Source organism: Zingiber officinale, chromosome 6A, assembly GCF_018446385.1.
Source record: "Zingiber officinale cultivar Zhangliang chromosome 6A, Zo_v1.1, whole genome shotgun sequence".
Classification (NCBI taxonomy): Eukaryota; Viridiplantae; Streptophyta; class Magnoliopsida; order Zingiberales; family Zingiberaceae; genus Zingiber; species Zingiber officinale.
Window position 1 is genome coordinate 7,469,821 of NC_055997.1, and position 25,078 is coordinate 7,494,898.

The 25,078-nt window shown below is 40.4% G+C and overlaps 1 protein-coding gene across 6 annotated transcripts; it reads left to right on the plus strand.

Annotated features, from left to right (window-relative positions):
• The first annotated feature begins 1,992 nt into the window (after positions 1-1,992).
• On the plus strand, positions 1,993-25,078 carry LOC121995705 (pentatricopeptide repeat-containing protein At3g14580, mitochondrial-like). Of its 6 annotated transcripts, XM_042549452.1 has the most exons (5): positions 1,993-2,527; positions 2,759-2,765; positions 2,864-2,900; positions 23,155-23,360; positions 23,427-25,078. In XM_042549452.1, exon 5 carries the CDS (start codon positions 23,541-23,543, stop codon positions 24,696-24,698), a length of 1,158 nt encoding a protein of 385 aa, XP_042405386.1. In that variant the 5' UTR covers positions 1,993-2,527; positions 2,759-2,765; positions 2,864-2,900; positions 23,155-23,360; positions 23,427-23,540; the 3' UTR covers positions 24,699-25,078. The 6 variants fall into 6 exon arrangements, with proteins under 6 accessions (XP_042405386.1, XP_042405385.1, XP_042405384.1 ...); XM_042549451.1 differs by lacking the exon at positions 2,864-2,900 and having other exon boundaries at positions 2,759-2,784; XM_042549450.1 differs by lacking the exon at positions 2,864-2,900.

Here is a 25,078-nt window from a genome sequence, read left to right on the forward strand (position 1 = left end):
ATCAAAAGCTAAGTTGATGCTGAAGGCTGATCGGGAGGAAATCTGCTCAGACAATTGTCCAGTCAGTTGGACTTACAACCTCTTTCGACTAGACTTGAGGGGGAGGCTTGTGATGCGGTGATGATGAAGGGCCCCACCCCGCTGCCATGGTGGAGGTCAAAAGGTCAAAGTCAAGGCGATCAACACGTAGATGGCATCGGTCTGTCGGCCGAAGCATGCCCCGACCGAGAATAATGCTCTGACCCTCAATCGTCTTCGACACGGGGAGCAATCAAACAACCGACGCTCAAGGGAGACAATGTGCAGAAGGGAAGCCAAGTGGCTACCTCGCTCGGCCAAAACAACAGAGTTTGATACAGCAGAGTTCAACTTCGGCCAAGCGGCTACCCCGCTCGGCCTGGCAGCAAGCCTCGGCAGTGACAAAGTGGACTTCCGGTCGAGCAGACACACACTGAGGAATAGCGAGGTTTCGGCCGACCAGATGGGGCACCATGGCAATGGAATTCTGGCCGAGCGGCTAGCACGCTAGACCTAGCAGTACACTCATGATGATATCCAGTGATATCCTTTTGGGAGTTGGTGCTGTTGACACTGGTCATGAACTGTCAGAAGATCGTACGACGGAAGCTTCCACTGTCACTTAGAGACATGCTTGGCCCGTTAAGGTACTGTGTTAGGGATACTTTATTGCAAGTCTTTTCAGGGAAAGCTTTGAGAAGCATGCTCACCTTGGGAAGCATGCATGCACGCTACCAAAGCTCAATATAAATGGGGGGGGGGGGGGGGGGGCTAAGCATCGGCGGAGGTATGTGATATCCACTGTTTGATTTACAGTCTTCTTGTTGCTACGCTTTATTTTTCATCGTCAATGACTGACTTTAGCATCGGAAGGCCAACGCCGGGAACCCATTTCCTGTCTCGGCACTGACGTAGTCTGTGTTGCAGGTCCGAGCGGAGTCCACAGGAGGTCAGCATGAGCGCCACATCCCCAACTTTCTGTCTCTTTGACTTTCGGACAGGATCAACTCCCTTTTTCCCCTCTCCTCAATAATCTTGTAGATGTTGTTGTTGCAAGACCCTCTTCTAGTCAACTTTGAAGCCAGCTCACCGGTGGTCCAATCGTCACCAATTTCAGACAGAATCAAATTTGGTATGTTCTGTGGGAACATATGTATGTTTGATCTAAAACGTGAAGATGGATGACACCGGAATATCCACTATCATCACTCTATCACAAGAAGACCTTAACTTGCTGGTAGTTGCCATAGTGAAAGAAGTCATGCAGAGGCAACAAGTCGCACATCCCTCACCATTGAAAGTATCCGCTGTAAGTACTCCGGGTTAGTTTTTGATGTGATCAATTGAGTTAAGTTAGACTGCGCTTTTTGATACCTTGTGTCTAAGTGTGCATGGACTTAGGAACACAAGAAGTTGAGCGGAAAATGGAACGAGCGAGAAGGATGACACAAGAACCGAGTTGATGACTCGTGCATCCAAGGAACGAGCAGCTGCGAAAGAGTACACTAGCGGACGAGAATGACGCACGCGGTGCTTCTGAGGGACGAGAAGCCGAGTAGGAAGACTGCTCGAGGAGAAGACCGAAGTTAGGTTCGGGTGAGCCTAATTTTGGACGACCGAAAGATCACCCAAAGGATCTGACAAGTCAACTACTGAGTTGATTTTGTCCAGTACCTAGACTAGGTCAAGGCACCCGAACTTCAAGCATTCAGACTAGGTCCAGACATTCAGAATTGTCCGGGCTACGTCAACAAGCTGTTGCCGAGAGATCAGGATAGAATCCACGTCAGCCGACCTCAGGCGCTCGGATCGGGTCTAGATGGTGAGATATGATAATTAAATAAAATAAAAATTAATCAAGAAATTATCTTATAGATTTTTTTTTGAAATTTTTTGATTTTAAATGAATTCTTTTCTAGTTTATGGGAAATGTTTATTTATCTTAAATTTTATTTTCTTTTCCTCTTCCAATTCACCGAGCCCTAATCCACTTCTTTTCCTTTCTACCGCCGCCCAGCCTTCTCCATAGCACCGTCGACCAATCGTCAACGCCACCGTCCACGCTGTGCCGCCCCTTCGCCGGTGCTGTGCCGTAGCCACCGCTGCCAGCCCTCAGCCACGGCTAGCGTCGCGGCTACTACAGTCGGTCACCACCCCTCTATTCTCCCTTCTCCGCGCGAAGGAGAACCGCGACCGCAGTGCTGCCAGCCGCCGCTGTTCGCCCTTTCCGGTTCTGTCGGCCTTTCCTTGGTCGGCCGGAAGCCTAGTTTGCCGAAGCAACTACCCTAGCCAACACCATTGCCCTCAAATCTACGACCAGTTCCTTTGCCCTCGTGAACACCGGCGGCTATCCATCGCGGCCAACCATCGGCTTCGACTCCTCCGGCCTTTGAGAGCAGCCCCACTGCCGGTCGTGAGAGGGACACCATTGCTTTTCTCTTCGTCCGATTCAACTATCGTCGTGAGCCACTGCTAGGGCAGTGAATATCCGTCGGGAAGAGGCCAAAGGGTAACAAATTTCTTGACCTAAGCTTGGTTGACTTATTTTAGTTTGGATTGGAAATTTGAATTCGAATGTGATATGTGGATTTGGATAGTCAGAATTGTTGTTTAATGAAGTAGGGAATTTAATAAATAAGTTCTGATCTAATGGAATTGAGTAGTTAACCAAGTAATTTGGTTAAAAATCTGGATCGAGGATTAATTGGATTTAGCTTATTTAAGCTCTGATCATTTGCAGGGTGAAGGTATGGTGGGATAATTAAGGTTTGATTTGCGTTATCCAATCTACAGTAGATCTAAGTTTGATTGTACTCTGTGTTGCATGATACTGATTTGAGATAAGCATTCTGACGCTGAGATAGTTAATATCTACATTTGAGGTAGATAGTTCTTGCTTGCCTTCTTTAGATTTTTGACTTTATGTGCATGATTCTGTTATTTGCATTGCTTGTGTAGTAGCTATTTGTATCTTGATATTTACTCTATGTTACTTCATGAACTTGACCTTTTATTGTTTGATCTTGTATTTTGATCTATTTTGATATTTATGCAGTCTAACTTGTTATTCTTACTTGGGTTGGTTATACATGTAGGATATTAGCAGACCATAGTTTAGATGTGATTATATGCCCGTGCATTTATACCGTACTATATGGTTATATATTTAAGCTCATGCCTATACGTGTTAGATAGTATACTTTAGGTTATCTGTTTTGGACTGCCGGGACTACTTGATTATGACCTCGTTTTAGGGTATTTATGATGATACCATGGAGTTAGTTGAGATGTTACGACTAGAATACTAGATGACTAGTATTCTCTAGATAAGATTGGTTTCCTAGTATTCTCTTGATGAGATTGGTTCACTGTTTTGATTGCTGCTGTTATACTTGTATGTATCTTGACTGCCCATGAGACATCCGTGGTAGCGAGTTCACGTGTAGTTCGTAGCTAGATAGCTACGTATATACCCTATTTGACCACAAGACATACGTGGTAGCGAGTTCACGTGCAGTCAGGACTTATTATATACTGGTTATGCATTTGTTTGTGCAGTTTGGACGTATTATATGTACTCCTGATTTATTAGTTATACCTGCATGAGTAGATTAGTAGAGGGTTATGAGTTGTTTATGTTTTCGTTAGTAGTTGATTATATTGATACTCTTACTTATACAGTAGGTATACTACTTGAGACTGTATTTTCTTTAATCTCCGTACACTATATTGATCATGAACTGTCTATCTTATACCCGCTGAGTATTTTGTAGTCACTATCCCCTGCTTTCCCTTCTATTTTCAAGTTAGCAGGTAGAGGATGTGTCGTGTCACTCAGAAGTCCTTGTTGCTAGTCCCATATCACACTCGAAATCGTGCTTTCCACGTTATGTCTTGTTGCTTTGTATTTTCACTTGGTTTTGTTCGTGAATTTTATTCTTGTGTATTTTTATTCGGTTGTGATATTTATTATGTTAAGCCGTGCTAACATGCAGTCACTTTTAGTTTTCATGTTGTGAGTGGATTGTATAAATCCCTCTATTGTGTAGTTTGTTATTTTATATCTTCCGCCGTGTATTTATTTTTGATTTTGTGGAGTAATATCATATTGTATCAAATATTATCACAAGGGGTACAATCCGTTCTGTCTGACAAGTACACCTCTGGGGCGTGACATAGACACTGATAATCTTTGAAGAAGAGCCATTTCGGAGTGGATCAAGTTGACCGAGTTCAGGTGCCCAAGGTGCCCAGACAGGATCCAGGCACTTGAGAGATGGCACATCAACCAACCACTAACTTCGACCAGTGGACTATAAATAGAGCCCTAGTCCTTAAAGTTTAGTACAACACGCTTTGTACCTTCGTCAAAGGAGATCTTCTAGTGGAACTTTTCAACTGCCTTGGATTAACAAACTCTCTAGTTGTAACCTAGTAAATCTTTCGAGTCTCTTAATTTCTTTTTTATGTTATTTATTTTTATTTATCTGTGTGTTTATCCTTACTAAATTCAAATAGCAAGAGAAGTATTAATTCTAAATTGTAGGCCAGTCACCCCCTCTAACCTGCCAATCGGGGCCTACACCTACAACATCAGCCAGGGGACTCTAAGCGGACGATCGGAGATCCAAGCCGTTGCACCCCCTGAGACCCTCAGACCTGCGGTGGATAGGCTAAGGAATTTTTCGAGTACTCCTTTTTCTCAAGGGATTCTCGATGATAGGTTGTCTCACCATTTTCGACCCTTGCATATCAGAGAATACATAGGGATGACTCATCCGAAAGACCACCTCTACAAATTTGAAAATGCAGTTCTATTGTACCAATACATTAATGGTGTCAAGTGTTGATTGTTTTTGACAACACTCTCTGGCTCAACCCAAAGGTGGTTCAACCGACTTCTTTCCTCATCGATCTTATGTTTTGAAGATTTCAAGACCATCTTTCTTCATCGTTTTGCTAGCAATTAGAGGTACCACAAGACCATGCTCAATCTATTTACCCTCAAGCAAAGGTCAAAGGAAACCTTGAAGGAAACATTCAGTGGTTCAATCAAGTTGCCTTGGATGTTTCTTCTGTGAGTTTCGAAGTGCCGGTGAGTGCCTTCTGTCAGGGACTTGTAGATGGAGATTTTTTCTCTTCTCTAGTGAAGAAACCCCCTACTGACTTTGATAGACTATTGAGCCGAACAATCAAATATGCCAATGTGGAAGAAGCCCAATTTGCTCAAAAAAAGAGGTTGTTGTCTCGACTCTCGAGTCCCTCATTTCAGTCGGAACGCAAAGCTCCTCCACCCTCCATGCAAAATAGGGAGCATTGCCGAGCCACCATCAACCAGTGCATGGAGAAAGAGAGGTGCAAACGGTGGAGGTTGCTTGGACATTATTCGTTGAATCCCGTCAGTGGATCCCCATTTTTTGCTCTTATCATAAGTCCAAGACTCATTCCACTCAGGAATGTAGCAATATGCTCAGGAGCTTCGCTGAGTCGACGCGAAGTGCTGACAAAACCAGATTTCACCCCAAGCTCCCTACAAGTCGAGCGGACATCCGACACCTAGCTCATTGCGAGGCTCGTCCTCTCCCACTGCTCAGCAGAGAGATGTTCCTCAACAGCAAGAGCGTCGAACTAACTCTCCATCTAATAGCGCCCTAGAGCTCTCTCGCCAAGAAGAGAACTGAAGAAATGCAGCTCGGGGGAACGTTAGTATGATCTCTGGAGGTGCCACTGATGGGGATTCACACCAAGAACGGAAAGCTCACGGTCGGCGACTCGAAAGTTATAGGGTCAGCCCTAGGTAGGGGTAGATGGAAGACCCCAGATAAGCGTTGGGCCTTAAGACCTTAGCGAAGTAGAAGTTCCTCATGAAGCTGCCATGATCATTAAGGCCATCCTAGCTAACTACAACGTGGCTAGGGTCTGCATAGACATGGGTAGTTCAATTAATGTCATCTTCAAAAAGACGTTTGATCAATTGTAAATTAATCCGAAGGATTTACACCCCACGATTACTGCTTTATATGGATTCACTAGGAATAAAGTACAGTAGTTCAGATAAATCCAATTGGCAATATCATTGGAAGAAGAGCCCTTGATGAGAACTAGGCGCACCTACTTCACTATAGTGGATGCTCCTTCCCCTTGTAATGTCATCGTAGGGAGACTTTCTCTGAATGAATTTCGAGTGGTTCTCTAATTTCCACAAGAAGGTTAAGTTCTTCGTTGAAGCACAAGTTAGGGAAGTGAGAGGAGACTAGGTGGTGGCCTGGAGGTGTTATGTAGACGTGGTTGTAGCTGACTCGCGCAAGAATTGTAAAACACAGGGAACCAAGGTACAAGTGGTCCAAGAGGTACCTGTGTCTCGGTCGATCAATGTTACGCTCCGCAAGTGTACGGAAATGTCGCAAGTAATATAAAAGATTATCGTATCCACAAGGACTAGAATAAGCACTAGAAATGTCTCAATGCGAATTAGCTAAACAACTATCCAATCGTTTCAAATGCAAAGTGAAGGTAAACAAATCTAATATTAAAGATCAACAAACAAGAGTTTAGTGTTTTGGGTTATGATAAAGGGAGATTCTAGGAGTTTCGGTTTCTTTGTAAGGTTTCTTGAATGTAAATGGTTCACCAATTCTTATCCCTCAATTGCCAAACACTTGTAGAAAGTTGCCGGTTCTCTCTTGCAATAGAAAGACTGGGAAATGTATCTAAATATGATCGATTAGACGTGAACCTACGTTGTCCTTACACAGGAGCGCACCTATTACTATGCCTTCCTCGGATATCAACATAGAAGCCCACGACTTATTAATCAAGATACAATAAACTAATCACAAAATCCATCCTACTCTCTTGAATATTCTTATTTCCTTTCAAGATTATCTCTCAAACGTCCTTACACGGGCTTGTACGTGGATCCCTCGGATGATCGGTGAGAGTTTATCTTTACAAAGTCCACAAATCGAACAATCAATCAAGAATGAGAATTAGCCAAACCACCATTAATCATTCAAGATCTAATTGATACAAGTAAAACAATGTCGTTGAAACAAGAAAATGACAAATCCATATGAGATTACATCAATCCATCATACAAATACTCCCTTAATCCTAGAATACAAGATCTACTCCATGAATCGAGGAAGAATACAGAAGAAATAAAGATTACAAGCATTTCTTAAATCCCCAATCCAAGAAACCAAGAAAGGGAAAGAAAACTTATCTATGAAGAAGCCTCGTCTTCGGATCGATCCTCGCTCCGGAGTCGAAATCGTCAAGAACTCCCTTAGACCCTGAAATCCTCCCAAGAATGGGAGGAAACCAAATCTTGCCTTCTCCCAAGGGAGAGATCTTCATGAAGGAAGGTTTAAATAGAGGAGAAATCGGGCGCGACCCAGCGACACGTAGTGTGAGATTCACGACCGTATCGATTCCTTCTCTGCCAGCTGCAGTGAGTGGTTCACACGGCGAGACCTCGCTTTACGGAAATGCTGCGGTAGTGTGGTGCGCGGCCACCACCTGGTCTCTGGAAACTTCACGGTGGTGTGATGCACAGCCACCACAGCAGCCTCTGGAGCCTCCTGCGTGTGTAGATCCAGCGGCCGTATAAGGCATCTGCTCGATTTCTTGAATCAAGGCAGGGGCCGTGTGAGATCCTCGGCCATGTCCTCTTCCTTCTGTTAAGACTACGGCCGTGTGGTACACGGCTGATGCTCTCTCCTTGATTACTTCAAGCTTGCGAGGGCGTAATCTTCACGATTTCGACTCTGTGTATAGAAAATGCACAATCTCCGAACCAAAAGAGTAAATATGCTAAAGGAAAGGGAGTATAAAATCGTAGATCGAGCATGCTCAAGTATGTAAATGTGTAAAAACATCGTAAAAAGTATATAATCTCTGCATCACACCCCGGACTTAAACCTTTGCTTGTCCTCAAACAAACTCTGTAAATTCATATGTTCTACAACACATTCATAAAACCTAGTGCACTTTCCTAATTCTATCAAAAGTTTCATTAACAAGCATGATCGTGGAAACAAGTAAAGTATGGTTCAAGCATAAGAATCTTGTGTGCAGTGTAAAAGTAACTCAACACCCTTGAAGTTTCAATCCATGTCAAGTCGTCATTAAATTTGAATTCCTAATGTTTCCGATGAAAGACAGTAACCGATGATAGACACTTACTCACCATTCACTTGGTTCGTATTTCTCAACTAACCCAAGGTCTCGTATGGGTGTCGATTGGGTGGGTCGGGTCGGGTTGGGTCGGGTTGAGTTTTTTTGACCGAACCCGAACAGGTTGACCCAAAACACCTCAGCCGAACGAACCCGACCCGATCGGCCGGGCAGACCCGCCTGCTTGAAAATCCGATTAAACGACTTTTTGGGCTATTTTCCTATAATTCTTCACTTTTATCTCAATACTCCATCATTATCATACAAACATACATTAAAACATCTAAATTTTAAAATAAAATTTGATTTAACCCCAAAAACCCTATATTTAAGTCAACCGGGTCAACCCGAACCCGACCCGACCCGAAATTTTTGCTCTCGACCCTCAGACCCGAACCGGCCAGACGAAAATGCCCAACCCGAACCTGATTTTTTGGTCGACTCGGTTGGTCGTCAGTCGGGTTCGTTTTGACACCTAGTCTCAAAGGTGTGCTCGATCTCGAGGAAGCTAGCGATCGTTTCCCGGTAACTTCTTTCGGTCTCGAAGGGTGACTTGCTAGATTCCACTCATAACTATTTTTTTATATCCTTTTTTTTATAAGTGTTTGCATTGTGAAACTTATTCACAAATGTCTTGATCTGTCGAGCGGACTCGGCGGACTGAGCACGTGGCGCTCTCGGTTGCGGATGTGGGTCTTATTGGTCGTCTGAAGCTCGCGACCTGCTGAAGTCGGGCGGGAAGGGTTCCGTGGCGCCTTGGCCTTTCAGTCGAGACAAATGATAAAGAAGGTGGCTCCAAACTTGTAGAACGTACCTCCGTGAAGTCTGCGGCTCTTTATATAGGCGGTGAAAGAGCTCTACCATCCGAGGCGTCGTGTCCATGACCCATACCTCGATATGTGTTTGTCGAAAGCTTACATGACGCCACTGATCCCATCGCGCCGATGGGACAACAAGACCATTGTCGGACTAGGGTATGGCAGCCGTATGACAGCATTTGTCGAAGATGTTCTGTTCTCCTTTACCCACGCCGGTAGGACGTCGTCTGGCCGGCTGGACGGAGACCATCGTCCGGACGGCCTTCATCCCCTGCGCCGGCTGGGCGGCACGCCCGTCACGTCTCGCTTGTCATTTGCGTTGAAATACTGGGAGACTTCCGGGCGAATGCCTTCCGCTCGGCTCTTAGACATTGTTTCATTGAGCGTCGGAACCCCAACTTTAGTCGGGGCGCCTATTGCCTCAGCTATTCACCGGTTGGTCTGCCTATCCGGTCGGCCACTTGGCCTTTTGACTCCAGCGTGGCATGGACCCCTCAGAATGGGGGTCCCCCGTTCTAACCGCCGGATCATGTACTTTTAGCACACATGTTGGGATATTTTGATTTTTCCAAATGAGCTTTAATGATTTGAGCCTCATCCAGTAACCAAAATGAAAGTTGAGAAATCACCATGGAAACCAAGTACTAAGCAAACAAGATGAATCATGACTATTTCAATGACATCAACTATTCAAGCATCAAGCATAAGTGTAGTGAAGATAAAATCCTTAAGGTTGAACTAAAACTAAAACTCATCACCATAAGATTCTTAGTTTATTAATGCTTCCCAAGATAGAAAAAAAGAACTACACAAAGTTTACTACTAGCATCATTCGAACATCATGAATCAAGACAATAATCGTGCTAACATTTCACTTGAATCCAAGAAAGCATATAAGTGAAGATTTGATGTTCTCAAAAAAATTTTTTTGCCATGATTATTTCAAAAACAAGCAAAATAAAGCAACAAGCAATGACTAAAAACTGAAACCAAACTAAACAGTACATGACACCATACATGACACCCCCCAGACTTAAACTTTTCATCGTCCCGATGAAATCAATATGGTGGAGGAGGTGGAAAATCAGGAAAATCAGGGAAGGAAGATGCAAAATCTTTAACAAACCATTTAACTTCGTTTTTGAAAAAATTATGATACTCAAACAATTTATCAATATCATCCTGCACAAATCTCATAAATCCTCTAAGATCTTCATGAAATTCCATTTTAGCCCTATAAGCATTCATCATTTTAGAAATCTTATCACACAATTTTCTTTCACTCTTGAAACAATCTTGTAGCTTTTTAAATAGTTCCTCCTCTATAAGCTTCTTATCTTCAAGAAATTCATTAGTTGGATCTAAATCACTATGAATATTCTTTAAAGCAAAATTAAGTTCTTGAAACATAAAACTATGAATCTCTTGGTTACCCTTAGAAACATTTCTTGGAGTAAAAGTTGACAAAGCTCTAGATTGTTGCCTAGCTAACTTTAAACACCAATTCTCTTTATTATGAATTGTAGTAAAATCATGATTGGGCAATTTTAAAGGGAAACCATTTTTAATGACTAAACTAAATCCATGCTCTTCATGCTTAATCATTTTCATTGCTAAACATGAATTGAAATCCAATGTACAAGAACTCTCCACCACCTCTAATTCACTCAAATCACATCCTAATACTAAGGCCAATTGAGTAAGTAATCCCCCCAAAATAATAGGTGTGGTAGAATTTGATTTCCCTAATTTTGCCAAATGTCTAAGAAAGAAATAACCAGAATTAATTTGAACATTTTCGACCATTGCCCACAAACAATACAAATCTACAAGTCTTACTGATCCCTCTTTGTCCTCCCTTCCAAATATAGTGTTTTTCATGACTAAGTAAGCATATTTAAAAATAGGATTGATAATTTGGAAAACTCTAGAATTATGAGGATCAAATAGCGGTTGTTCAGAAATTTGTTGCCAAAAATGTGAATTCTCAAATTGGGGCAAAATCACACACACATCATTCTTTGGCAATTCATAACAAGTATTAAAATCTCCCAACGTCCATTCATAACTTTCATTAAACAAACGAAATTTACACTTCCCCCCACCTTGAACATTATCAACCTCTATTGAGCTTAAAAATTCAAAAACAATTCTAGGATAAGTAGGATATTTCATGTTCACTAAACCACTCCATCCTATCCTTTCAAATAGCCAAACTAAATCATCCTTAAACCCCAAAGTTTCTAAAGTTTCAACATCAAGAAACCTAGTGCCTAAAAGAGGTCGTTTACATAAAGAAGAATATCTATACCGTTGCTCATCACTAGAGAAAACAATACCAAAGTCATTAGAAATACCTTTAAAGCAAACATTCCTCTCCTTTCTTGCAACCACCTTCTCCTTCCCTTTTCTTGTGGCCGAAATCTCCTCAATCACGTTTTCCATGGAAGAAAATCAAATCTCCTAAAGAAGAATGAGAAGGAAAAATTAGAAGAAGTAGTTTAAACCTTTAGAAATGGGAAGATAGGAAAGAGGAACAAGCGGCGGTACACGGCCGTGTGCCGCCCCACACCCCGTGCCCTAATTCCTTAAGAAGATGTGGATCAGGCCGTGTGATATCACACGGCCATGTTCATTTCTCATCGCACGGCCGTGCGAGGACGGCTTTCTCTTGACAGGAATCCCTACGACGGCAGAGACCTGACCTAAACCTCTTCTTTCACGGGTTTCTTCACACGGCCGTGTCTAGGACACAGCCTCTCCATCTTTCTTCTCAGGATTCTTTACACGGCCGTGTTTGGGTGACACGGCCCAAGCACTTCCCTTCCCTGCAACCTTTGCCTGGCCGTGTATAGCACACGGCCGAACTTTGTTTTGCAGCTAACCTGAAAACAAAATCAAGAACAAGTAAAAACCAACAAAATGAATTTATACTAGCTAAAAGAATTCAATCTGGAGGGCGGGGTTCAGAAAAATACAACCTTTGTACCTCTTCTATTTTCGTACCATGAATATATTTTTTCAGATGTTGATCATTTACCTTAATTATCCCAAAATCTTTGTTCCAAATATCTACAGCTCCAAAAGGGTAAACCTTCTTTACCTCATATGGACCCGTCCACCTTGACTTAAGCTTCCCAGGAAAAAGTTTTAATTTTGAATTGAACAACAAAACCAAATCTCCTACATTAAAGTCTTTACGAAGAATGTGTTGATCGTGCCATTTCTTCGTCCTTTCTTTGTAAGATTTAGCATGCTCATATGCATCCATTCTTAATTCATCAAGTTCGTTCAACTGAAGCCTTCTTTTCTCCCCGCTCCTTTAAATCCATATTCAAATTTGCAATTGCCCAATAAGCCTTATGTTCTAGTTCAACTGGAAGATGGCAAGGCTTACTATAAACTAATCGAAGTGGGGTCATCCCAATAGGAGTTTTATAAGCAGTTCGATATGCCCATAAAGCATCATCTAATTTCAACGCCCAATCCTTTCTTGAAGTGGATACAGTCTTTTCCAATATGGACTTAATTTCCCGGTTAGATATCTCAGCTTGCCCATTAGTTTGAGGATGATAAGGTGTTGCTACTTTATGCTTCACTCCATATCTTCTAAGTAAGTTTTCAAACTGTTTCTCTATAAAATGTGATCCTCCATCACTAATGACTGCCTTTGGCACCCCAAATCTTGGAAAGATAATACTCCTAAATAATTTGATAACTGTTTTCGCATCGCACATAGGAGATGCCACAACTTCTACCCATTTGGACACATAATCTCCCGCCACAAGAATATACCTATTCCCATATGAAAGAGGGAAAGGTCCCATGAAATCAATTCCCCAAACATCAAATAACTCAACCTCAAGAATGTAATTTAACATCGTTTCATTTCTTCTAGTTATATTCCCAGTTCTCTGACATTGATCACAAGACTGAACAAACAACTTAGCATCCTTGAATAAGGTTGGCCAATAAAATCCTGCTTGAAGAATTTTCGTAATCGTTTTTGAACTACTCAAATGTCCTCCATAGGACGAAGAATGGCAATGAAACAAGATATCTCTAACTTCTTCTTCAGGTATACATCTTCGATAAATCACATCATTGCATTTCTTATACAGAAGAGGTTCATCCCAAACATAATTCTTAACTTCTGAAAAAAACTTTTTCCTTTGTTGATGAGAAAAATCCGGAGGTAACACTCCACTAGCAAGGAAATTCACAAAATCTGCGTACCAAGGAGTTTTCACACTTGATAAGGCTAATAAGTGTTCATCCGGGAATATGTCATCAATAGACAAATCAAAATCCACCTCATTTTCTGACTTTTGAGCTATTCTAGACAAATGATCCGCTACTACATTTTCAGCTCCTTTCTTATCCCTAATCTCAAGGTTGAACTCTTGCAAAAGTAAAATCCACCTGATTAACCTAGGTCTAGCGTCTTTCTTTCCAAGTAGATACCGGATAGCTGCATGATCAGTATATACTATTACTCTTGATCCCACTAGATAAGATCTAAATTTATCAATAGCAAATACCACTGCCAATAATTCTTTTTCTGTAGTAGAATAGTTTACTTGGGCTGCGTCAAGTGTTTTACTTGCATAATGGATCGCATGTAAAATCTTATTTCTTCGCTGTCCCAAAACTGCTCCTACAGCAAAATCACTAGCATCACACATTATTTCAAAAGGAAGATCCAAATCAGGTGCTTGAATGACTGGAGCTGTTGTAAGAACACTCTTGATTTTATTGAAGGCTTCAATACATTCGCTATCAAAACAAAACTCAACATCTTTAATCAACAGATTAGTTAATGGCTTGGAAATCTTTGAAAAGTCCTTAATAAAACGTCTATAGAAGCCAGCATGTCCTAAAAAACTCCTAACTCCTTTTATATTGATGGGTGGGGGTAATTTGTCTATTACTTCCACTTTTGCTGGATCTACCTCAATACCACGCTCTGAAATTTTATGCCCCAAAACTATTCCTTCCTTAACCATAAAATGACATTTTTCCCAGTGCAACACTAGGTTTGTATCTTCACACCTTTTTAGAACAGTAGAAAGATTTGACAAACAAGAATCAAAGTCATTCCCATAGACTGAGAAGTCATCCATGAAAACCTCCATAATTTTTTCTATTAAATCTGAAAAAATTGCCATCATGCATCTCTGAAAAGTGGCTGGAGCATTACAAAGCCCAAATGGCATCCGACGATAAGCAAAGGTACCATAAGGACAAGTAAAAGTAGTCTTCTCCTGGTCTTAAGGATGAATTGGAATTTGAAAAAATCCAGAATATCCGTCCAAGTAACAAAAGTAGGAATGTTTAGCCAATCTTTCAAGCATTTCATCAATAAATGGTAAAGGGAAATGATCCTTCCTTGTTTCTTTATTCAACTTCCGATAATCAATGCACACTCGCCACCCCCTCACTGTTCGTGTTGAAATTAGCTTATCTTCTTCATTCTTGATAACAGTCTTTCCTCCTTTCTTTGGAACCACGTGGACTGGACTCACCCATTCACTATCCGAAATTGGGTAAATAATCCCTGCATCAAGAAGTTTAATCACTTCCTTCTTTACTACCTCTTTTAAATTTGGATTTAGTCTCCTTTGATGCTCAATTGAGTTCTTGTACCCCTCTTCAAGTAAAATTCTATGCATACAGAGAGATGGACTAATCCCTTTTATATCATCAATTGTATATCCAATGGCCTTTATATGCAACTTTAACTCATCCAACAGTCTCTTTGTTTCAAACTCATTTAACTGAGCATTAATTATAACTGGATAAGTAGAATTCGGCCATAGAAATTCATACTTAAGATTTGGTGGTAATGGTTTAAGTTCAAGTTGAGGTGGTACTATTTCTGGTAAAACTGGCTCTTGTTCTATCAACATAGTCTCCCCCTTAGCCAAGCTTTCTTCTAACAACTCTTCATTGTCTAAAGACAGATCATCCTCCTTATGATCACCAAAACATACCCCCTTTTCTGTTGAAAATGCTTTTTCACCAAACATTTTTGATAATGATTCACAACACCAAGGAAATAATGTTTGGAAATCATTTTGATTCAAGATAAGCCCTTTTTCAACATCATCCTTTTCTCTAATGATATCCATTGTTAAGAATGAGCTATCTTGCTCTGCCCAATCATTGGAATTTTGCGTAATTCTGCCAACTATCTCAAAAGTTTCTTCTAGACATTTTTTCAAAAATGATCCTCCAGATGCTAAATCCAGTTGATTCTTATTTGAGAAAGAAAGCCCAACATAGAACAAATGCATAATTAACCATTTCTCAATTCCATGATGTGGACATAACTGCAGAAGAGAAGAATATCTTTCCCAGGCTTGGTATAATTTTTCTCCATCCAATTGCTTAAAATTTAAAATTTGACTTCTCAAATAAGTAGTTTTCCTTGGAGGGAAATATTGGTCAAGGAATTTTTGCTCTAACTCATCCCATGTTCTGATACTTTGAGACTTTAGAGAATCGTACCATCTTTTTGCAGCATCCTTCAGACTAAAAGGAAAAGCAAGCAGCTGAACAATATCAGATGAAACTTCTTCATATTTCAAAGTATAACAATATCTATAAAACTCCATCAAATGGAAATAAGGATTTTCAATCTCCAATCCTCCAAACTGAGTTTTCTGAACCATGGAAACAAAAGATGGTTTGAGTATAAAATTTCTTACTTGTATGTTAGGGTAAACAATTGCTCCCATTTGTTTTGCAGACTTCGGAGCTCCATAATCTCCTAGTGACTTGCACACCATGTTCAGATATTCTTGTTCTTCGATTTGCCTTTGCAGAATTCTTCTTTTATGGAAAGTTCTGTCAATCTAGGGGTCAAAAGGAAAGAATTCCCCTGCAAAGTTAGATCTTCGCATAAACAAGAACAAGATAGCAAATGACAATTCAACAGAAAAAGAAAAATAAAAGAATAAAAAATGCAGAATTGAATTTGTACAAAAAGAATTAACAAGAAGTAAAAGTTATACAAGAGAGTAAAAACAGAAATCTAATGATTAGTTACAACTATGCAATATGAAAGGAAAACAAATGTTATGTTTAGTCTAACTCAATTGATAATTCCTAATGTTATAGCGCAGTCCCCGGTAACGGCGCCAAAAACTTGTTACGCTCCGCAAGTGTACGGAAATGTCGCAAGTAATATAAAAGATTATCGTATCCACAGGGACTGGAATAAGCACTAGAAATGTCTCAATGCGAATTAGCTAAACAACTATCCAATCGTTTCAAATGCAAAGTGAAGGTAAACAAATCTAATATTAAAGATCAACAAACAAGAGTTTAGTGTTTTGGGTTATGATAAAGGGAGATTCTAGGAGTTTCGGTTTCTTTGTAAGGTTTCTTGAATGTAAATGGTTCACCAATTCTTATCCCTCAATTGCCAAATACTTGTAGAAAGTGATAATCGGCTAAGGACTGAGAAATGTATCTAAATATGATCAATTAGACGTGAACCTACGTTGTCCTTACACAGAAGCGCACCTATTACTATGCCTTCCTCGGATATCAACATAGAAGCCCACAACTTATTAATCTATCAAGATACAAGAAACTAATCACAAAATCCATCCTACTCTCTTGAATATTCCTATTTCCTCTTCAAGATTATCTCTCAAACGTCCTTACACGGGCTTGCACCTGTCACGTGGATCCCTCGGATGATCGAGTGAGAGTTTATCTTTACAAAGTCCACAAGAAATCCAAACAATCAATCAAGAATGAGAATTAAGCACAAATCACCATTAATCATTCAAGATCTAATTGATACAAGCAAGACAATGTCATTGAAACAAGAAAATGACAAATCCATATGAGATTACATCAATCCATCATACAAATACTCCCTTAATCCTAGAATGCAAGATCTACTCCATGAATCGAGGAAGAATACCAAGAAATAAAGATTACAAGCATTTCTTAAATCCCAATCCAAGAAACCAAGAAAGGGAAGGAGAAACTTATCTGAAGAAGCCTCGTCTTGGATCGATCCTCGCTCCGGTCGAAATCGTCAAGAACTCCCTTAGAATCGAAATCCTCCCAAGAATGGGAGAAACCACCAATCTTGCCTTCTCCCAAAGGGAGAGATCCTTTCAATTCATGAAGGAAGGTTTAAATAGAGGAGAAATCGGACAGTTAACACTATGTTGACTGTCTGAGAGCCCGGTGCTGCACGGCCGTGTGGTTCACACGACCAAGACCCTTCTCTCTGGAAATGCTACGGCCGTGTGGTGCACAGCCACCACCTGGTCTGGAAACTTCACTGGTGTGATGCACACCACCACACCTTGGCCTCGGCCGTGTAGATCCACACGGCCATGTAAGGCATCTGCTCTGATTTCTTCAAATCAAGACAGGGCCGTGTGAGATTCACACGGCCATGTCCTCTTCCCTTCCTGTTAAGACTACACGGCCATGTGTGGTACACGGCCTGATGCTCTCTCCCTTCAATTACTTCCAAGCTTGCCCGAGGACGCATAATCTTCACCAATTTCGACTCCTGTGTACAGAAAATGTACAAAAAGCAGATCTCCGAACCAAAAGAGTAAATATGCTAAAAGGAAAGCTGGAAGTATAAAAATGCATAGATCAAGCATGCTCAAAGTATGTAAATGTGCGTAAAAACATGCATAAAAGAGTATATAATCTACGCACATCAATCAAAGAACAAGAAGATGTACAAATTCTTGATAGGCCAAAAGGGGTCACCCGAGTCACAACTAATCTCCCCTTGAAGCTCATGCAGGACTTGATTGTGGGTTTATCATGCAATCGAGATGTTTTCGCTAGGTCATCTAAAGAGGTCACTAGTGTATCCCCGACTGTTATGGAGCATCGACTCCACAATTCTGGATGCATGACCGGTCAAACAAAGAAAAAGAAATCTCTAACTCAAGCAAAACCATATAATCCGAGCGAAGGTCAATAAGCTACTAGAAGCAGGTCATATTCAGGAGATTCAATTCCCAACTTGGCTCACCAATGTTATGCTGGCGGCCAAGTCAGGGAACAAATGATGAGTCTGTGTCGACTCCAGGGATTTCAACAAGGTCAGTCCAAAACATTGCTATCCTCTCCCCTTATCGACAATTAGTGGATTTCACTGCTGGGAGTGAGCATCTGTATGTTGGATGCATGTCAAGGTTATTATCAAATTCCACTCGCCCTTGAGGATCAAAAAAATATCAGTTTTGTCACATCTGACGGGACCTTTTGTTACAATATTATGTCATTCGGACTAAAAAAATGCAGGGATCATCTATCAACGACTTATGGATAAAGTCTTCAAGCAGTAGATAAGAAGGAATCTTGAAGTATTCATTGATGCTATACTTATTAAGGCTGCCCGAGCTGAATATTTAATTTCTGATGTTGAAGAAACTTGCGGTATGCTGAGGCAGTTTGGGTATAAGCTAAAACCAAGTGCATGCCTCTTCGAAGTCAAGAGTGACCATTTTCTCAACTATGTGGTGATCAAGAGGGGAATTGAGGCCAACCTAGAGAATGTCTCAGGGCTTAGAAATATGGCTCCTCCCCAAAATATCAAAGAAACACACAGGTTGGAAGTTCGGATCACCGCCCTTTCCAGATTCATCTCTCGGTCTACCAATCGGAGCCTTCCCTTCTTCAAGGTGCTCCGTAAAGCCTCTAAGTTCTAGTGGGATGAAGATTGCAACAGAACTTTCGCTGAGCTTAAAGAATCCCTAGCCAGTTATCAGTTCTCAACTCTGAGTATATTTATCTACTACTGAGGGAATGATTGTATCTGTCTTAGCTCGACAGGAGGGCAATGTGCAATATCCTGAGTATGTTTCAAGTCATTTATTAAAAGAAGCTGAATATCGATACACGGAGAAGTTGGCCTTAGGGTAGCTATAATGGCTCTCCGACTGTGGCCTTATTTTATCTCTCATCCAATAACGGTCCTCACGAACAACGCTCTTGGTCGTGTGTTAACTAATCCAAATGCTTTAGGGAGTTGGTCAAATGGACTACAAAGCTGAGCAAATATAATATAACCAGTTCTAAACAATTGTCAAGGCTCAGGCTTTAGTCGATTTTCTAACTGAAGTATATTGTCAATAACTAGAAAGCATGTGAAAAATCTATCTAGATAGGTCATCCACTCATCAAGGTAGCGGGGTTAGAATACTCTTAATGTCCCCCTAAGAGGACATACTGTAGCTCTCAATTCAGTTGAATTTTCGAGTTTCGAATAATGAAACAGAATATGAAGTTTTGATCGCAGGTCTTCCAGCGGTAAACAACATAGGAGCTTCTTGAGTCTGAATTCATTTAGATTGGCAATTGGTCACTCAGTAGATGAGTGGAAATTTTGAGATCAACAATGACCGGTTAAAATAATATGCTGAGGCCTTTGAGAGATTAAAAGCGGATTCCCAAGAAGTTGTTTTGCAAAGGATTTTCTGAGCTGAGAATCAGAAAGCTGACAAGTTGGCCAAAATGGCTAGCTCATTAGCTTTATCCTAGATGAGTTGGTTACTGAAACTCTTCTAATAGCTCATATCGACCAATAGGTAGAGCAAGAAATACAAGTTGATTTGCGAATCCCTCTTATTTCTTTTCTCCAGCAAGGAATTTTGTCAACTGATCTCGAGCAGGTGAGGACACTCAAAAGGAGGGTCACACGTTTCACTCTGATCAGCGACCATTTATATAAACGTACTTTCTTTCGTCCTCTACTTATGTGCTGGGCCTTGAAGAGATCAAGTATGTTTTATAAGAAATTCACCAAGGTTGTTGCGGGAACCACAATGGTAGGCGAGCACTCGCTCGGAAAGTATTACTGTTGGGGTATTTTTAGCCCACTTTGTAGATCGACTTTGCTTGTCTTATGACCACTTGTATTCATTGTCAAAGACATCAAAATAATCTTCACCTCTCGACTGAGCCCTGAGGACATCTGTCTCTTGTCCCTTTGACTAATAGGGCATAGACATTGTGGCCCATTTCGATTGGGCTCTATTTGAAAAAACTCATTCTAGTGGTCGTGGATTATTTTTCCAAATGGGTGGAAGCCGAAGCTCTGGCAAGGATAATAGAAGGGGTGGTCATAAATTTCTTATGGAAGAACATTCTGTGCAAATATGTGATCCACACAAGTTTTTTCAGATAATGGTTGACAATTCTAGAGCCAAAAACTTCGATATTGGTGTCAGGGCTTTAATATTCTTCAAGCCTTCATCTCCGTAGCATATTCCCAAAGAAATGGTCAGGTAAAGGTGACCAATCAGGAGATTATTAGAGGGCTCAAGATCAAGCTTGATCATGTCCAAGATAGCTGGTGGAGTAGTTACCAAATATTTTATGGACTTATATAAGACTACACCCCACGAGAGCTCAGGGATGACTCTTTTCCATCTCTTTTATGGAGAAGTAGTGGTTCATGTGGAGATTGGTGAGGAATCCACTAGATGACGTATGTATGATCAGAGTAATTTTTATCAATGACTCCTGGAGTTGGACCTAGTTAGTGAAAGTAGGGAGAAAGTTGTCACTCAGCTTGTAGCCTATTGACAAAGGATGCATCAGAGCTATAACTGAAGAGTCATCCTTCACATCTTTCAAGTTGACGACTTAGTATGGAAAGGATCAAACTCGTAAGAAGTTGAAATCCGAATGGAGCGGGCCTTACAAAGTCATTCGGAAGCTATCTTCAGGAGCTTACTATTTACAGGATTCCGACGGGAAGGAGTTGGATCGATCATGGAGCGCTAATGACCTGCAACCCTATTGTTTTTGAAAAAGTGTATCCTTTGTATAAACTTTTCGTTCAATTGACTAACATTGAGTACTCTATACATATCTCTCTTATGGGGTAAATGAAAAAGCTCAGGATAAATAGCGCCTCTCCCAAAAGCCTCTATGGTCTTCATCTCCTTCTACAATCACCCCTCTTAGGGCTCAAAGATGATCGGGTTGTTCCGAGCTAAAGACGTAGCGTGTTGGCATGCATAAAGACTACGACCGCTCGCTCAGCAAAAAGACTAAGACTCCTTGCTTGACATAAAGATAATCTAGTTGCCTCGAGCCAAAGACTTAGTGTGTTGCCACATGTAAAGACTATGCCGACTTGATCGACACAAAAACTATGGCCGCTCGCTCGACACAAAAATGATCGGATTGTCTCGAGCCAAATACTTAGCGTGTTGCCAAGCGTAAAGACTATGGCCGCTCGGTTGGCGTAAAGACGATCAGAATGCCTTAGTCAAAAACTGTGGTCGCTCGCTCAACGCACCTACCTACAACCTTATCAACGATCTCCTGCCCAGTCGGATTCATTCATCTTACAATGATCGACTATTAGAATTCGATACTTCATTTAGTTTGATTTTATAAGAGTAATAGATCGGAAGATGTTTCATTAGAATTGATAAAAGAGCGCCAAAGCATTACAAAAGTCCCTATGGAAATTGGAAAATTACAAAATTGCACGTCAAATGAAGTCAGCGAAGGCATTTCGGAAACATCTGTGTAAATCTTCTGAAGGCTCACAAAGTCTCCAGGGAGCTCAGCCATAAGGTGCCCTATCTCTTAGAGCTGCTTTATGACCCCTTCATCCTTGTAGGAGAACATTCTGATAGTCTGCTCGTTGAAGAAATCATAAAATTCTACCGATTGCAAGTATTATGTTCTTTTGGCCCCTAATGCTCAGTTTCTCCGCCCTTGAGGTTCTCTAGCTCAGTCCTTTGGTGTAGTTAGCACCGATGTAGTTAGCACCGATGGTCAAACTTATATTTTGATGAATGACAAATGGATTAAAGTTAGATGATATGTTTGTCAAACTTCTTTACCGTGTGTGTAGGAATTGAATGGTCTAGAGGACTTGATACTATACTGAAACCAGTTAGGTCTGAGGACTTGATAATTTGTATGAAGCCCAAATAAGTCAAGGTGTGACTTGATATTTGTCAAAAAGTCTAGCTGGGTCTGCGGGACCTGACAGCTGGTTGAAGTCCACTTGAGTTTGTGGGTCTGACAACTGGCAATGTCACTTTTAGTATGCTTGTGAAATAATTTTTTTTTTTTATGGATGTCTAAGATTGTTTTACCAGATTGACATGGATATTTGTATCTTTTCAGGAATCATAGCACAAATCAATTGAAGTTTGTCCTTAACTTAAGGAACTGATTGAATTGAATGGGAAGAAGAACAACTCTAAAAAGCTGTTATGACTATGGCACTGGCCAAAACGTTTTAGTAAACAATTGTCGGCATCGTCGTCACCATCCTATCCGTCTCAAGGACTGACTACATAAATTTTAGCACTCAATGGTTATATCACTAGTAACTTGTTCCTAAAAATATAGCTCCAAATGGCACATAAAAGTTTGGTGGATGTCTGGATGATATTAATAGTCTTTTCCTAAAATATAAATTAGAGAGGATCACATGCTCAAGGAAAAAACTTAGATTCAGAGATTAAAAGCAAGAAACTGAAATGTGAAGACACTGTAACTCCAATAGCACTAGTCATCACATATATATCCTGCAGCCACTGAGTTACAACTCAAGTATAAGACTCTGGGAAACTGTCATCTTAATCATCAGTTGTAGAAGAAGAAACATTAATTATAGGTCAAGGACATTTCATTTAAATCTTATATACTATTTAATATTGCTCCACACTTAAATGAGAAGAAGATGCAACTCAAGTGTGTATCTCATTTCCTCTTTGATTAGGATTTGAGTTTCTACCAGTGAAACTTGAGCATGTTTTTCTTCAATTGGATAAAGCCTTTAGCTGCAAGTTGGCATCAGCCGCTAACACCTCTTCACTAGGCATCCTGCAATCTCCTTTTGAAAGATAATCCACTTTGACAGCAACTTTAATATAACAAACATGTGAGATACATGTTAAAATAATATTTTACTACTGAATATAAGTAGTAAGATCTAGTACTTGTCAGTCAAATGAGAAAAAGAGAAATTCTATGTTCAAGGAATTAAAATGATTCATAGGTTTATATCTTGACTAGGTCATGTTATACATTTCTTCTTTTTTACATTTTGCTCTTGATGAATCCATTAATTCACAAGCTGACTTCTTTCCCCAATGAACATGCTTTGCAGGCTGATAAACATCAATTGAACTTCAAAGACAAGTACTCAAAGTTGTACTGGAACAATCACCTAATGCACCCTTTGTCGTGCCATGGATGCCAGGCATAGCAGCATTCTCTCCTTGGTGTTAGTAACACTTTGCAGGAAGAAATATTTAGCCATTTTACAAGATTGACTACTTCTCACAATGCTGCCAGGATTTTCTAGGAGTGATGGTGAGATTTCATATCTTTATTCGATACATGCTTGTAAAATTTAACAGTGGTATCTGTTCTCATTAGGGAATCAGTTCTGGGCTCCAGACTATGCTTCTCAATTTGCAAAACATTTGAGTGAAATAAAACAGGATATATGGGTGAGGATTATTAGTGAATGCAGGAAATAAAACAGGACATATGGTTTGCAGAATTGTGTCTCAAACTGCCCTCAATGGGTCACTTGCTGATTATAGCCTGATTAGAATATCAAGATACTCTACATTTCTCATCTCAAAGTCGAATTGCAAGCTTGACAACGATGAATTTTGGTTGGATAAGTTGGATCAAAAGGATTGGCTTGCACCAAATGCAGTTCTGAAAATATTTAGACATGTGAGAAACTCTGAATCAATTATCACTGCATTCAGAAAGGCATCTAGTCGTATGGATTATAGGCCTAATGAAACACTTTATAGTTTATTGATTGATAAACTTGCTCATTTTCGGAAATTTAGTTATGTTGATGAACTATTGGAAAGGGCAAAGCGGGAGAACTGTGAACTCTCAGATGATTTTTTTTATAGATTGATCAAAATGTATGGTAATGTGGCAAATCATCCTGATAAGGCCATTGAGATTCTCCTCAAGATGCCAGATTTTAATTGTTGGCCCACTGTCAAGACTTTCAATTATGTTCTTAATATGCTTGTTAATACTCGGCAGTATGAAGTTATACATGAGGTTTACTTGAGTGCTCTGAGATTATGTGTAACCCTGGACACTTGTTCCTTTAATATTCTGATCAAAGGCTTGTGTCAATGGGGAAAGCTGGATGCTGCTTTTTCTGTGTTGCCGGAAATACGAAACCAAGGATGTAAACCTAATGCAACTACTTATTCGACAATAATGTATTATCTTTGTAAGCATGACAGGGTAGGTGAAGCACTTGATCTTTGTGAGACAATGGAGAAAATTGGTTGTTACCCAGACACTATAACTTTCAACATTTTGATTTCTGGCCTGTGCAAACAAGGAAGAGTGACCGAGGCTATGGGGATGTTAAATACTATGAAATTAAAGGGGTGTTATCCAAATTCAGGCACACACCAGGTGCTACTCTATGGTTTGCTCAGTTCAAAGAAATTTGTGGAGGCTAAGTATTTTATAGATACAATGATCTCTGAAGGTAGCAGACCAAGTTTCTCATCATACAAAATAATTATTGATGGCCTTTGTAGTGAGAACTCTTTGACTCATGCTGAGATGGTGTTGGAGCAAATGGTGCATCAGGGATTTGTTCCTCGAATGGGGACATGGAAGATATTACTAAAATGCATGTTTTTAGAAGACAAATAACATTCTTGCGTATTTTATGTAATCACACAATTATTAAGGAAGCAAAGTGAAGCTAAGGCACTGCACGATGATTTCAGATTGCGGGTAGGATAATTCTTGTCGTTTGTAATGACTGCTTTGGTTTAGCACTTCTTCGAGGCTCTTTCATTCATCAATTGCCTCCTATAGACTCAGGGGTCACTTCGTCAGACGGAGGAGAAACGAAGACTAGACTGACTCACTGACATGGTACATTGTTTTAGACTTCTAGCTTTCATCAGCAAATTGGAATGTCTATCCTGTTATCTGTTGTAGTTAGGGATGATAATTTCATCCGAAATCGATGGAAGAGATTAGTTACCAGTTCAAATTTGATAAAATTTATGTTTTTTTGAGAACTA